The following is a 13764-nucleotide window of genomic DNA, read 5'->3' on the forward strand; positions in this document are numbered from 1 at the left end:
TTTGAAATTATGATTTAGATATATTGGTTATCAATTATGAACAATGAGGCAAGTACAGGTATATTGTCCTTGTAAGGTCATTGGGTCAAGGTCATTACACCCAAATGTGATAACAATTGATGTCTTTTTCATCATTTCAAAGTATTAAGTTTTCTATGTAGGCTTTTATTTAGGCTTGTCTATTTCTCAAATAGTGTAATACCACATGTACTTACCCCATTTGGTCTATCAATTTTGTCTTATTTCCATTTGGTCTTTCAATTTTGTCTCATTTCCATTTGGTCTTTCAATTTTGTCTCATTTCCATTTGGTCTTTCAATTTTGTCTTATTTCCATTTGGTCTTTCAATTTTGTCTCATTTCCATTTGGTCTTTCAATTTTGTCTTATTTCCATTTGGTCTTTCAATTTTGTCTTATTTCCATTTGGTCTTTCAATTTTGTCTTATTTCCATTTTGTCTTTCAATTTTGTCTTTCAATTTTGTCTTATTTCCATTTGGTCTTTCAATTTTGTCTTATTTCCATTTGGTCTATCAATTTTGTCTCATTTCCATTTGGTCTTTCAATTTTGTCTCATTTCCATTTGGTCTATCAATTTTGTCTTATTTCCATTTGGTCTTTCAATTTTGTCTTATTTCCATTTGGTCTATCAATTTTGTCTCATTTCCATTTGGTCTTTCAATTTTGTCTTATTTCCATTTGGTCTACACTATACTCTGATAATACCAAATTAGTCTAATTTTCATTTTGTCTCTGCTTATTTAGTCTATATTCACTTTGTCTACTTACTTGCATCATCTGATAATTTGGCATTGAAAATTTGATCCATAAACAGTTCATCTAACCATATTAATTGAATGCTGTATAGAATGTATGGTGTTTAATAGACCAATTGGGTGTCAGACAAAATGGATATCGCCTAACTGGATATTAGACAAAATGGTAGAGGGGCTAAATGGCAATTGTAAAAGATGGTGAATAGATGAACTGATTGCAGACAACCTAGGATAATCAGTGTGGGATGAGACCACACTACTCTTTAACCTTTAATCTTTGAACTCGCTACTCTTTCACCTTTGACCTCGCAGGGCGGAGTGAAGTATCGGCATGTGGAACCCCTCTGGGATCAGCAGAGAATATGAACCCAATGGAACTAGAGATGAGGATGAAACTAGCAGAACTTCAGAGGAAATACAAGGAGAAGAAGAAGGAACTAGACAAACTACAAAAGAAAAAGGACAAGAAGTGAGTTAATTATTGTGTCTAAATTAATTCCCTATTTACAGAATTGCATTAAGATGGTCCCCATAGGTAACACTTCTTATATATGGCAATTCCAGAAGATGATAATGTATGTCTGACTCATAATAATATGGCAGCATTAAAACCATTCATTTAATCTATACAAGAGAGGAACAACAGTTCAGGCAAGTTCTACTTAACTTTAGCTGTACTCCTAGGTAACCATGACACTGATACAGTTATACTAATATAATTACCTTATTAAAGATAAATTCCAGTTTTGGTAACGATCTCAAAATGACTTTTTACAGAATCTAATATAATGACCACCCAAGTGTCTGTTTGTATGAATAAAAAATGTGTGCCAAAGGATTCTGCGAGAAATTGTGTAATTGCTGAGAAATAAGTAAAATAAGTAAAATAAGCGCGGATTCGGTCACTTCCGTCGGGTCTTTATTCCAGCAATAATAATACACTGTCCCATGTGTGCCTATCTGTGTTGGGGATCTTCAGTGTGAACGTTTTTCAGCGTAGATTTCAAGATTCAAGTTCAGTTTATGTAACTGTACCAGATCTAGATCCTCGATGATATTCTGACAATTAAGCCTGGCTTTACAGACTTTCTCATGAAATCAGTGTTTCCTGCAACTACTGGCATTTCTCTTTAATTGAAAAAAAACTTTTTTTATTTTTGGTTCAAAAGAGCAAGAGAGGACTCTAAGAACACTAGTAGCCCTACATCTACAGAGAAGAGACGAGGGAGGGGACGGCCTAGGAAAAGAAAGTTCAGCAGCAAATCCAGCACAGAGACACAAGAAGAAGCTACGAAAGAGGCTCCAAAAGCGGTTCCGAAAGAAAGTCCCAAGGAAAAGTAAGCTAATGCCACACTTGAAGATAGATGAATATCCCCATGGGAAAAAATACCTAAAGGCATAATCTAAATTAAACCCATTTTTAATGAAGCTGGTTCAAGTTAATTGTAATGCTTAAAGGTATTCATGGGTTCTCTACCGTTTTGGAATGGTCAAGTTGAAATGATATCTAATTATGGCACATAACTCTGACCTGAAATATATTACAAACAAAACAAGGTAAAAAAGGATACTAGAAAGTCCTTAACTGCACGTTTTACAAGAGGAAACATTCTACTGAAGCAGCCAAACTTGTACAAAAAGGATGAGGATATATTTCTTAGAGGTCACACTTTCAATCATTTCATGAAGCATGATAGCTCACCCAGAGCAGTGGTTACGCAGTCACAAAGCTTTAATAGCAATCGTCGATTTACAATCGATTGCATTGAAGACAAATACAAGTAATAGTGTAAATCAAGCTTACGATTAATTGCTAACTATTGTGTTACAGGACCCAGGGTTCGATTCTCATTTTATGTGATGGTGCCGTATGGTAAGCATTTATTCTCATTTACCACTTCCCGTGGAAAGGATCTCAACCCTTGGGTCCTTGCATTACTTGTGTACAAGCATTCATTTCTTCTTAGCAGTCAAGCTAGAAAATCACCACCAGTGTGTTTCTTACTCTTCAATAGGGAAGTAAAGAGTCTGCATTCATCTGCCAAAGTTCTCTTGGAAGCTGCTGCATCATTGGAAGAACCCGTGGTGGTGCCCAAGAAGAAAAAGAAGAAAGAACACAAGACCAAGAAGGAATCTAAGGAATCTAAAGAATCCAAGGAACAGATGAAAGAAACAAAGGGAGTGAAGGAGCCAAAAGACAAGACCACCAAACTGGTATGTGATGATGGTGATGATGATGATGATAATGATGATGATGATGAAGAGGATGATGATGATGATGATGATCTTCAAAGGTTGTTTGCATGGTGATACAGAGAATGTAGGAGAGGCCCTTCTGTTCCAACTCGACCACTTCCATTTTAATTTCCTATCAACTTCACTTTTCCAATAAGAATGAAATTAATTTGCTCCCACTAAAATTAATCAATCAGTTGTAAAATTGAAATGGAAATTTGCAATTGATTGTAATTTATTTGTTACAACACCCCCTATGTCTATATAAAATATCATTGGTCCACAGTTTGTATTAAAGTGATTGGTTAACATTGGTTTGACTTTTAAAAAATCTGAGCTAGAAGGTCACACTTGTCTCCTGTGTCTGTGATATGTTCCAAAAATGAAGCCCAGAAAAAATTGCATTCGAAAATGATTATTTAGTGCTTCAAAAATTGAAATATAAAGTGACCGGAAACACCATCTTAATTTCATCCCATACACTTATGTGTACTATTTAGGTGTCTATAAGACGCCTATTTACAAAATCGGGGTTTGCCTTGTAGTTTTAGCTTTTCATTCTCAATAATGGTTGTTTTCAGGGTTTATTAGTTCTAATACATGCACTTGTACACATGTTTCATCTTGGTTTGAGAATTTTTTAAATCGGCTGCTCACAAAGTTAAACAATACCTTTAACATTGAGATTTGAATCCCCGCTCTACCATTGTCTCCAGACCCAAGATTAATTTCTGTCATCTACAAGGTCAGCCACTATGCCTGATTAACTTGAAATAATAATAACGGTATATTTACCCAGGGTAGCCACTTCAGTTCCTACAACTGTTCTCCCAGCAGGCCTTGCTATTATTATTACCCGGCTAAGCTAGGCGTAGACGTAAAATCTTTTCTATGCATTAGTTTATATATCAGCTTGTTGTTATACCAGCAAAAAGCTGTCCTGCCGAGTTCCTGTGGGAGTTACTGTAACAGAATTTGTGTTTACCCTCAGGTTAAGAAGACCAAGAAGTTGAAGAGCAAGACCGGTTCCGGTGGCTCTCTTCTGGTCCCAGGCTCCGGTGACTCAAAACCCCTCATTAAGAAGAAGAAGGACAAATCTGGCTCAAAAAATCTTTCTCTGAAGTCGGGAACTGAAGGACAATTTACTGCTTTGAAGGTCAAAAGTAAGTGACTGAAAATGTTGAAAAAATAACATTCAGATAAAAGATTAAAAGCCTTTCAGAATATCACTTGTAGATGGTATGTGTTGATAGAAATATTTGAAGCTTAATTTTTCTTTAGAGATTATACTTTGTATGTGCTATTTTGGTGTCACATTTTTATTCTTACCATATTTTCTTATGGCCTTATTGTCACAGGTTCTAAGAGTGGTAAGAAGCGTACTGGCTCACCCGTCAGATCCGATGTCCCCACCAAGAAGCAGCACATCTCAAAGTCGGCCTCGAAGAAACTCCATTTTTCAAATCTTGCCAGTCACGACTCATTCACATCAGGTATTAAACGAGAAAGAATATTGAGGTTTGATCGATGAATTAGTGTTCTATCATTGCATTATAAGGAGTTTGTCACATGATGAAGATGATTGTGATAATGATATCTGTCATCTTATTTCAGTCTTTTTTAGGCTTAGCCCCTTTTAACCATGGCATAAAACAAAGTTATCTTGTTCAGCATCTTCACTTTCCAGTTAACCAGGAGCATTTCAGTTTCTTCAGTGATTTTCACTGACTATTGTTATAAGCTACTGTAAATCCGTGCATCCGATTGGCTGAGAATAAATTAGTCAATGAAAACTTTCATGAAATGTTCCCCGGCTCCTGCATTGACACAGCAATGGGAGAGTGGAAAAAGCACTTGGAAATCCCTCTTGCAGTAAAGGTTATGGACATGAATTTCATAAAGAAACCTTGCATATTCCTAAAGCTGAAATATTTACCTGGTAAGGTGGGCAGCATTATCTAATGGGTGTATGCACTACAAACATGAACATTTATGTTATTGTTATCATCTGACATCATCATTATAATCTACTTTTGCCTTCCTCCACCCAGGTGTAGTAATTAGGTACCTGATTGAAGTCCTGGAATGCTCGAGCTCCTTATAAATGTAGCCATGCTAATGCCAGGTTAATAGTGCACCATGCTAGAAAAATTGTATAAGCACTATATGAATGTATATTATTAATGTTTATTATTATAATTAAATGATGATTGTATTATTAAAATAATCACCCTCATTATCATCATTATTATCATTATAATAATTTGCGTTTCATCCACCCCCCCTCTCAGACACAGACTCCGGTAGTGTCATTTGGCCCAGTAAGGCCACGCCCATCAAGACCACACCCACTTCCCCATCTTCTGCTTCTGTCAAGCCGCTCAAATCGCCCAAGGTCAAGACCAAGACCAAGAAGCTGAAGAACAAAGAAGGAAAGATGGGCATGCATTCTGGGAAGAAGAAGAAGAGCAAGTCCAAGGTTGCGCTCGCGGGGGCAACGTCTCCCGCTGCCAGCGCTAACGTAGCACCACCACCACCGCCATCTTCAAAGCTTGATGCCTTCGCTGCAGAGAACAAACTGAAACCAGGCTTGTTGATCTCCCATGTATATGGTAAGCTGATGAATAATGGTGTTAGCAAATGGATTTGATTACATTTTGTTAATTACATGTATTAGAGAATGTACTTAAATTATGTACCCGTTTAGTGCACTTTTATGGCATAAAATGTTAAAAATTGCCATTTTTGTACATTCGCATCCTTTACAAAACCTTTGCAAAACATTCACATGCCCCTTTAAAACCACTTTAAAGGAACTTATGTTGTTTCATTGATAGAGCAATTGAATAGTTGGACAGATTTTGACCATGTTACTACTGAAATTGTGATATTTGATTTGCTAGATGACTAAATTGGTTTTAGCCCATGTGGCATAAGACTATTTTAGAACACATGAAAACTGTAATGAAACCGTTTGAACCATATTCCTGTGTTTCCATCAGGAGAGGACAGTGATTCTACCCTGGAGGACGGCAGCACGGCAACAACCACCACTTCCTCCCAACCCAGCGGAACCAGCTGGAGCAATCACAAAGGCCTTGCTCTCCTTGCCGAACTCTCCTCCAACCAGTCCTCCTCGTGCTGTGCCACGCCCACCAAAGTCAAGAAGAAGAAGATCAAGGACAAGTCCAAGACTCTGACGTTGTCATCGCTTCACGGTGCCACCAAGAAGGTCAAAGGAGTGGCTCGGTTGAAAGGGTCCGGTGCAGTCAAGGTTGGGGGCAAGAAGATCAAAGTCATGAAGAAGAAACTGATTTCTGCAAATGGTGAGAAGAGTAAGTGTTCTTTATTGTTCTCCATATCAGATTGGTTTTGTTTGATTTATGTTATATATTTACAGTGAATGAAAGACTGCTTACGGATTTGTACAGGTGTCCCAGATTTGCACACCCTAAACAAGGATTCAATCAAATCTTGGGACAATCCATTCCACAAACCTTGATATCCCCATTTTCATACGTTCGAAGTGAAAGGGTGCAAGTTTTGGAGTTATCTCGAAATAATTCACTGTCTGATTGCTTGAGCCAGTTCACTGTCTCATTCAAGAAAATTTACTTTATCATTATGCATAGGAGTCCCACCCAGCGGGTTGGGGTGATGGGGGTGACAACTGCTCTCCCCTGTGATTTTTAAGTAGTGAAAATAAAAGGATAAAATGAAGAAAAAGAGGACGAAAAGGTGATAAGAAGAGAAGTCAATATTACCCCTATTAATAAAAAAATTAAAGTTTTATATGAAATGATAGTTACAACAACACTACATTTTCAAGCAAACTGCATAAACTCAAACCTCAAAATGGACAATAGATACAATGCTTCCATTTTATCCTGTATCTTTACAGGGACTGTTAAGAAAATTAAGAAAGTGAATAAGGCAGAGAAATCCTTCAAGTCATCAAGTACGTCTTCCAAGGGTGAGAAGCCAAAGAAGGTCAAACAGATCACCAACAAAAACACCAACAAGAATGAGAGCAAAACGAATCAAAGGCAATCACCCAATCATCCAGGTCCTTCTGTATCTTCAGCACCTGCCCCGCAGTTTGATGAGAGGAGCTGGTGTCGACGCAGGAGTGAAAGGATCTTCTTGAGCGACATAAGTCCGGTACAGTCTCGGGATATCAGCCCACAGCGGAAAATGGAATTGGCGGAGCCAGCCAAGAGAAAGATTCTGCAATCTCCGGGGATGAAGAAGGAGCCTTCAGGTCCTGGACAAAATGCAGCAAGTGCAGCAGGGTCCAACCAGGGTGGGATGGTGAACCAGATTGGAAGTGTTCTGGATGCCCTCAAGACTGATCCTCTACAGATGAGGAAGAAACTGATCCGACTTAGTGCCCAAGAGGATGAAGAGGGTGACGACGGTCAACCCCAAGATGAAACAAGGCGGAAGAAGCTGAAGAAGAAAGCCAAGAAGAAGGACAAGACACCGACTCAAGACAAGTTAAATCCTTTGGAAATGGCTCTGAGGGCCTTAGAACAGGAATCTACAGACAGTAGTGACAGTGATGGAGAAAATGTTCCACTTAGCTCCTTGGTGGAGAGGCCATCAACCCCAGCCCCACGTAATTGTGTGCTTTCTGTTGATGAACTCAAGGATGGCCTTCGGGTTCTTATACCCATCGATGGTCTCTTCCATGCAGGAAATGTACGAGCAATCCAGCCACCTGATGTTTATGGCGTTGTGATTGAAGGTGGGCGGGGCAGTCGACCGCATGTCTTTTCTCAAGAGCAGATCCTGCAGGAAGCTATCGCTGATGTCAAGCCATCTTCCACCAGGTACCTTCCAGAGGGAACCCGCATCTGTGCCTACTGGAGCCAACAGTACAAATACCTCTACCCGGGCACGGTGGTCAAGGGCTCCCCAAATCCCACCCTCGATGCCAACTTCACCACCGTGGAGTTTGACGATGGGGACTCTGGACGAATCCCTCTGGATCATATCCGAATGCTTCCACAAGACTTTCCATTGGTGGACTTTGAGCCATCTCCTATCATGGTGCAACGGAAACGGAGGAGAAGACCTTCTGAGACTAGTTCGACCACAGAATGGAAGATGGAACTTGTTAAGGCAGATGATATGGATGATAGATTGGATGGTAAGAGACGAGGTATGTCCTAAATGTGATCTAGTTGCTGCAACCATAAACTTTTCTTGAATCAACCTATACAGGAATATGATACTGAATCACAATTTCTTCTCAGTATGTTCTTTCTAGTCTTGAGTTTTAGATGATCAAATGAGCACAGTAAATAGGAAGGAACTTGGACCCCTTTGTTTCAATTAACCACACAAAACAAACTTGTCCATTGACAGTACATTATGATGCTTTTGTGCATATTGTTTTTAGTGTATACACTCTGCTTGGAATTAGGACTACAGGACTACAGTTTGATCATCATTAGTTATCTAAGTTTTTTTGGAATATCATGAGGGTTGCCACTTTTTCTTTATCCATTTAGAATATTCCTGGAGGTCCCAAAGCAGCAAGGATGACATCAATCCCGTCTCTGAGGGGGACAATGATGTCTTCCTCCCATCTGCACCCAAGCTCAAGAAAACAGGGGATCAGAAATCAAAGAAAGTACTCACCAAGAAAAACAAGTCCAAGCTCAAACTCAAGACCAAAGCGAAGGGTCTCTCCATCCCCAAGGGATCCAAGCTTCAGCAGTCTGGTGGCTCTTCCCTCAAGCAGAAGATGGGAAAGCTCACCAAGCTGAAGAAGCGGAAGGGGATGGTATCATCAACATCCAAGTTTGGTCAGAAGATGTTGCAGAAGGGCCAGGGGAAGTCGTTTGCCGTGAAAGCCAAGAAATCAAAGCTCTCGCCATCAGGGCTGTCGGCTGACAGGAAAATGGTTGGCGCAAAGAAGAAGGGGCCAAAGAAGAAGCTGGGAGGTAAAGCCAAGTGCACGGTAGAGATCGAAACGGTTTATTCTTCTGAGGTTTACCCTGATGAGCCGGACTATCCAGACGGTCTGGGTGGAACACTTGGAAGCTTTGACTCTGATGACTCAAGTGATGATGAGAGTGATCACTATACAAAGGTTTGTTTTGTCACTTTATTTGCTAAATCTTTGGAAAAGACTTTATACAGTGAAACCTGTCTATAGTGACCACACAAGGGAAACACAAAATGGCTTTTACAGCCCGGTGGCTGCTTTAGACAGGTTCTTATACACATAATCTATCTGCTTCCATGGAAATCAGTTTTAGTGGTCACTATAGGCAGGTAACCTGGCTGCGGTAGAGAGATGGCCTCTAACACAGGCTTCACTGTACTTGAGAAATTCATATCGATCGTCTAAACCTCTACTAATTCTGCAAATTGTGGGTGATAAGAGGTGAAAGGATATTCTTAATTTTACTCTATAAAAACTTGTCCAAAATGTTATGGATAGTAGGCAAGGATCTATAAGCCTCATGTGATCCTCATTGTCAGTACTTTGGCAGCATCTTAAGCTTAGTTCTCAAGAGCTCATGGTTTGCAAACAAATTAGGCTAAAATATATTAGCCCGTATTGTGAACTCAGGTTTAACTTAGAACGCTGTCTAACTCTGTGCTAAAATTATGGGCAGCCAAACATGGCGAAATTTGGTCACATGATTTATTTCTTAGGTTTACTTTGCTCTTTCCAAATTCGTCAATGGTGAAGACAGTTATCTTTTTTATCCTCCAAGACAGTTATGAATGATGTGAGAGTCAATTGAGCTGATATTATTAACCTCAACTGTTAGAGATTTATGGTCCTATTGGCTATCCACAGTTAAACCACAACTTTATACCAGAGTTTAAATTAAACCCAACGTCAGAATACGGGCTGTTGAGTTCAGGAACTACATTCCCACCGGCTCTTTCACCATTGAATTATCTTGCCAATGGTAAATGTCTGTGATGATTATGTCTTCAAGGTAGCATTTCATAAAACAAATAGTGGCATTCACTGACTATTCTTATAAGCCACGTAAGTCATATTCCTAATGGGCTCTGAATAATTTTGTCGTATGTTTCATTAAATGCTTTTTTTTGTTGTCTTGTTTAGAGTGCCGACACCTTGATGAAGAAGAAGAAACTCAAGAAAAAGAAGAAAGGTTCTTTGTCATCGTCATGCAATGTACAAGGTATGGATGAAAAATAAATAGTACACCAGAGCCCTATTGCACTAAGATTTGCAATCGATCACAAAATCACTATGACCAATTAACTTCAGTGCTACAATTGTGTTACGATAAAAAGGGGCCCTGGCCTGAAATTGCAACAACCAAGAAATAGAATTATAAATATAATGAAAACTTGTGAACAAACAAGGTCTTATCAAATTTGTCTCTATTTCTTCATTTTACGTTTTGTACCAAAAACCAAATCAGATGGAAAATTTTGTAAGTTTGTCCGCCATTATTTTAGTGCTTCCCTTCATTTGTCTAAGATTTTTTTTTTTTTCAAATATCAATAAGATTACTCATTTTAGGGAAGCAGGTTTAGGACTTATTAGTTTTTAAATGAATGACCTGAGGATTACTGAGAATGTTATCTCACTTTGAGAGGGTTACCACAACTGGCATTTATCTATATGTATAATTTCTGATGTTTTTGTTTCTTCAGCTGCGTTTTCTCCACCACTACAATTCTGGCGTTGGTTAGGCAAGGCGACTCAGAGGAGAGGTAGCAAGGGTAAAGCACGTAAACTCTTCTACAAGTCTATCGTCAGGGATAAGGAAATCATCAGGGTAAGTGCCATAGTCCAATTTTTTTCACATTCAAAGGGAAAGTTCACCTTGATGATAAGTTGGTACTTGATAAAAGCAGAAAAAAATATCGGGAAAGTATTGATAAAGGTTTGGCGAAAAAACCTCTAATAATAAAAGAGTTTTTCTTTCTTTCATAGAAAAATGTTATTCGAAATCAAATCATTCAATTTACAGAAAAACCATGAATCGAACTTGTTTACGACAACTGTACATGCGTACTATTATCTACCATAATGATAAAACAAAATTATGATGTTTTTGACTGAGAACCCTTTCAATGTGCAAAAAAAAAGAGAATATTTAGCGTGAAGAATATAACGGTTTACATTAGAGTATTGAGCGTCAGGGCCACCAAACAAGAATAAATTCTTATTCAAATACACATCATTGTTCAAGAAAGAGGTTTGGTAGTTCTAAATAAATTGTTGAGTTACAGGGCAGTCCCAAAACAGATGCAAAATTCTTTCAACAGAATAACAGAGTTATGAATTCTGATAATTATCATTTTGTAATGTCACACAAGCTGCTTATCCATTCTCAGATAGCTGAGTCCATGGATTATCACCAGGAATTCATTTCTTGCATTGCTGAAGCACCTAATCGGCAGCTATGCTAAAGCCACATTTTTGCTATTATATCTCTTGTGTCTTTCATATGCAGGTTGGCGAGTGTGCCATTTTCCTATCTACAGGGCGCCCCCACCTGCCCTACATCGGTCGCATCGAGAGTATGTGGGAGTCTTGGGGAGGTATGATGGTGGTCCGTGTCAAATGGTTTTATCATCCGGAGGAGACCAAAGGGGGACGGAAACCAAATGATGGCAAGGTACGTAGTCTGGATGGCGCACGCCCCTGGAGATCATCCATTTGGTTTGTGGTTATTTGAAGGCAATAAACCATGCTGACTAGTGGGGATCATGGCATGTTTCTTTAAAGGGGAATGAAACCCTTGGATTAAGATAGCATGTGTGAAAAGAGAAAAATCAAAGAAACAGATCAACAAAAGTTTGAGAAAAATTGGACAAATGATAAGAAAGAGCATTTGAATATTGTGAACACCAATGCTATGGAGATCCTCACATTGGCAATGCGTCAAAGATGTGTGATGTCACTTGTGAACAACTCTCCCCATTACCTTAGTATATATATCACTTAAACTGCCTCTTTCATCACATTTATCAGTACCGGTAGATCATGTGTTCTTTTTATAGGAGGGCATGTAATTTTTAAAGAATATATCATGGATAAAGAGTTTGTATCACCATAAGAGAAAGCAAAGAGACATTTGGGTGGTATTTTATAGTCCATCAAAGGGAAAGTTGTTCACATGTGACATCGCACATCCTTGTCGCAGTGCCAATGGGAGGATCTCCATGGCATTAGTGATTGCAATATTCAAATGCTCATAACTTTCTCATTATTGTCTGATTTTTCTCAAACTTTCTTTGTTCTTATTCCTTTATTTTTCTGTTTTGACACAGGCCTACTTGTTCCAAAGGTTTCATTCCCCTTTAAGTTACCCTGTTTTGTGGTCTTTTAGAGAGAAAAATGACACCTTACACAAAATCTTCTTTCAATCAATGCTTAAGAAATGCATTCCCTGCAAACCCCATAAAACTGGAGGAACATGGATTTCAGCCTTCCATTATGAAACTCACTTCCTTGTGGCATTTTGCGTTCTGTATGTATGGTATGCGTATCAAAGCACTGTGTTTTGGGGAGTATTTGAGATGGGGAAAGTTTTGTAAGCGAGCAGCAATTCTAATTATCTTTTGTACCCAGACAGTTGTAATAGTTTGAGCGCCTAATATGCTGATAAATTGAACATCTACTAATTATGATTTGTGTCACATTAGAGCTACCCAGGTGTTCACACCAGATTAATTTTCACTAGATTTTTTTTCAGAATACTTCCCATTCTATTTCAATTGAACCTTTCTGTTCCTCCTCTACAGATGGCGCTCTACCTGTCCCAACACGTCGATGAAAATGACGTCCAGACCATCTCTCACAAGTGCGAGGTACTGTCGATAGACGATTACAAGCAGTATGTGTCTGGCAAGAAGAACCTCAACACGATAGTCCGTGCCAGTGATATCTACTACCTAGCCGGCACCTACGACCCGGGGAGTGGCCATACCGTATCAGCCAATTGATCCAGGCGCCTGTCATTAAACAAGGCAGTAGATCCTGCCTAAGTCAACCTTCTAGGAGTCGATCAATTACCCGACTCGAAGCATTATGTCTGTCAGGGGCCTGTTGCAGAAAGAGTTGCAATCAAGCGCAACTCTAAAAATCATGCGCATTTTGATTTTCCACCAATCAACAACGCGTATTTGGGACTTGCGATTGATTTGTTTTACTTTCGTTTAAACGCAACTCTTTCTTCAACGGACCCCTGAATATGCACAACTTGTGTTGATAAAATCATCGAAGTCAAATTTGGCCAAGCCAAACAATGTCCAGGGCTCTGTCTTACAAAGAGTTACAATTGATCCAATCAGTCGTAACTCTATGGACATCCATCGGTGTCATAATTTTTTCTGCAGGTAATGTGCAAAAATGTCCATTGTAATCAAAGGCGAACTGTCAAGAAATTGATGAACTTATGGATATACATTCATATCTAGGAAAAATTTAGAGCAAACATGCATTTTATATGTTGACTTCGCTGGCTTTCCATAGTTGCAATTGATCGGATTAATGCAACTCCTTGTAATGCAACTCCTTGTAAGATTCAACATAAGCAGAGTCACCTGCATTTTGTGATTTTCACTGACAACTGTTATAAGCTACTGAAATTCTTGCATCTGATTGGCTCTGGGGCCCGTTGCAGAAAGAGTTGCGATCAAACGCAACTCAAAAAATCTTGCGCAACTTGATTTCCAGCCAATGAAGCACCCGTATTCAGGACTTGCGCTTGATATTTTGACTTTCGTTTGAGCGCAACTCTT

The 13764-nt window shown here is 39.0% G+C and overlaps 1 protein-coding gene across 3 annotated transcripts in view; it reads left to right on the forward strand.

The window, feature by feature from the left end:
- LOC121422428 (trinucleotide repeat-containing gene 18 protein-like) overlaps nt 1-13523 on the forward strand; it is a 41507-nt gene extending 27984 nt beyond the window's left edge. For 2 of the 3 annotated variants that reach the window (XM_041617464.1, XM_041617466.1), the window contains 13 exons: nt 1087-1243; nt 1944-2111; nt 2790-2988; nt 4001-4172; nt 4368-4502; nt 5301-5621; nt 6012-6344; nt 6911-8173; nt 8526-9109; nt 10106-10184; nt 10666-10790; nt 11472-11636; nt 12766-13523. In XM_041617464.1, the coding sequence (XP_041473398.1) occupies nt 1087-1243; nt 1944-2111; nt 2790-2988; nt 4001-4172; nt 4368-4502; nt 5301-5621; nt 6012-6344; nt 6911-8173; nt 8526-9109; nt 10106-10184; nt 10666-10790; nt 11472-11636; nt 12766-12966 (3902 nt within the window). In that variant the 3' untranslated portion in view covers nt 12967-13523. The remainder of the gene's footprint in view (nt 1-1086; nt 1244-1943; nt 2112-2789; nt 2989-4000; nt 4173-4367; nt 4503-5300; nt 5622-6011; nt 6345-6910; nt 8174-8525; nt 9110-10105; nt 10185-10665; nt 10791-11471; nt 11637-12765) is intronic. The other variant, XM_041617465.1, reaches the window with a different exon arrangement.
- The last annotated feature ends 241 nt before the right edge of the window (nt 13524-13764 follow it).

This window comes from Lytechinus variegatus, chromosome 10 (assembly GCF_018143015.1).
Source record: "Lytechinus variegatus isolate NC3 chromosome 10, Lvar_3.0, whole genome shotgun sequence".
NCBI lineage: Eukaryota > Metazoa > Echinodermata > Echinoidea > Temnopleuroida > Toxopneustidae > Lytechinus > Lytechinus variegatus.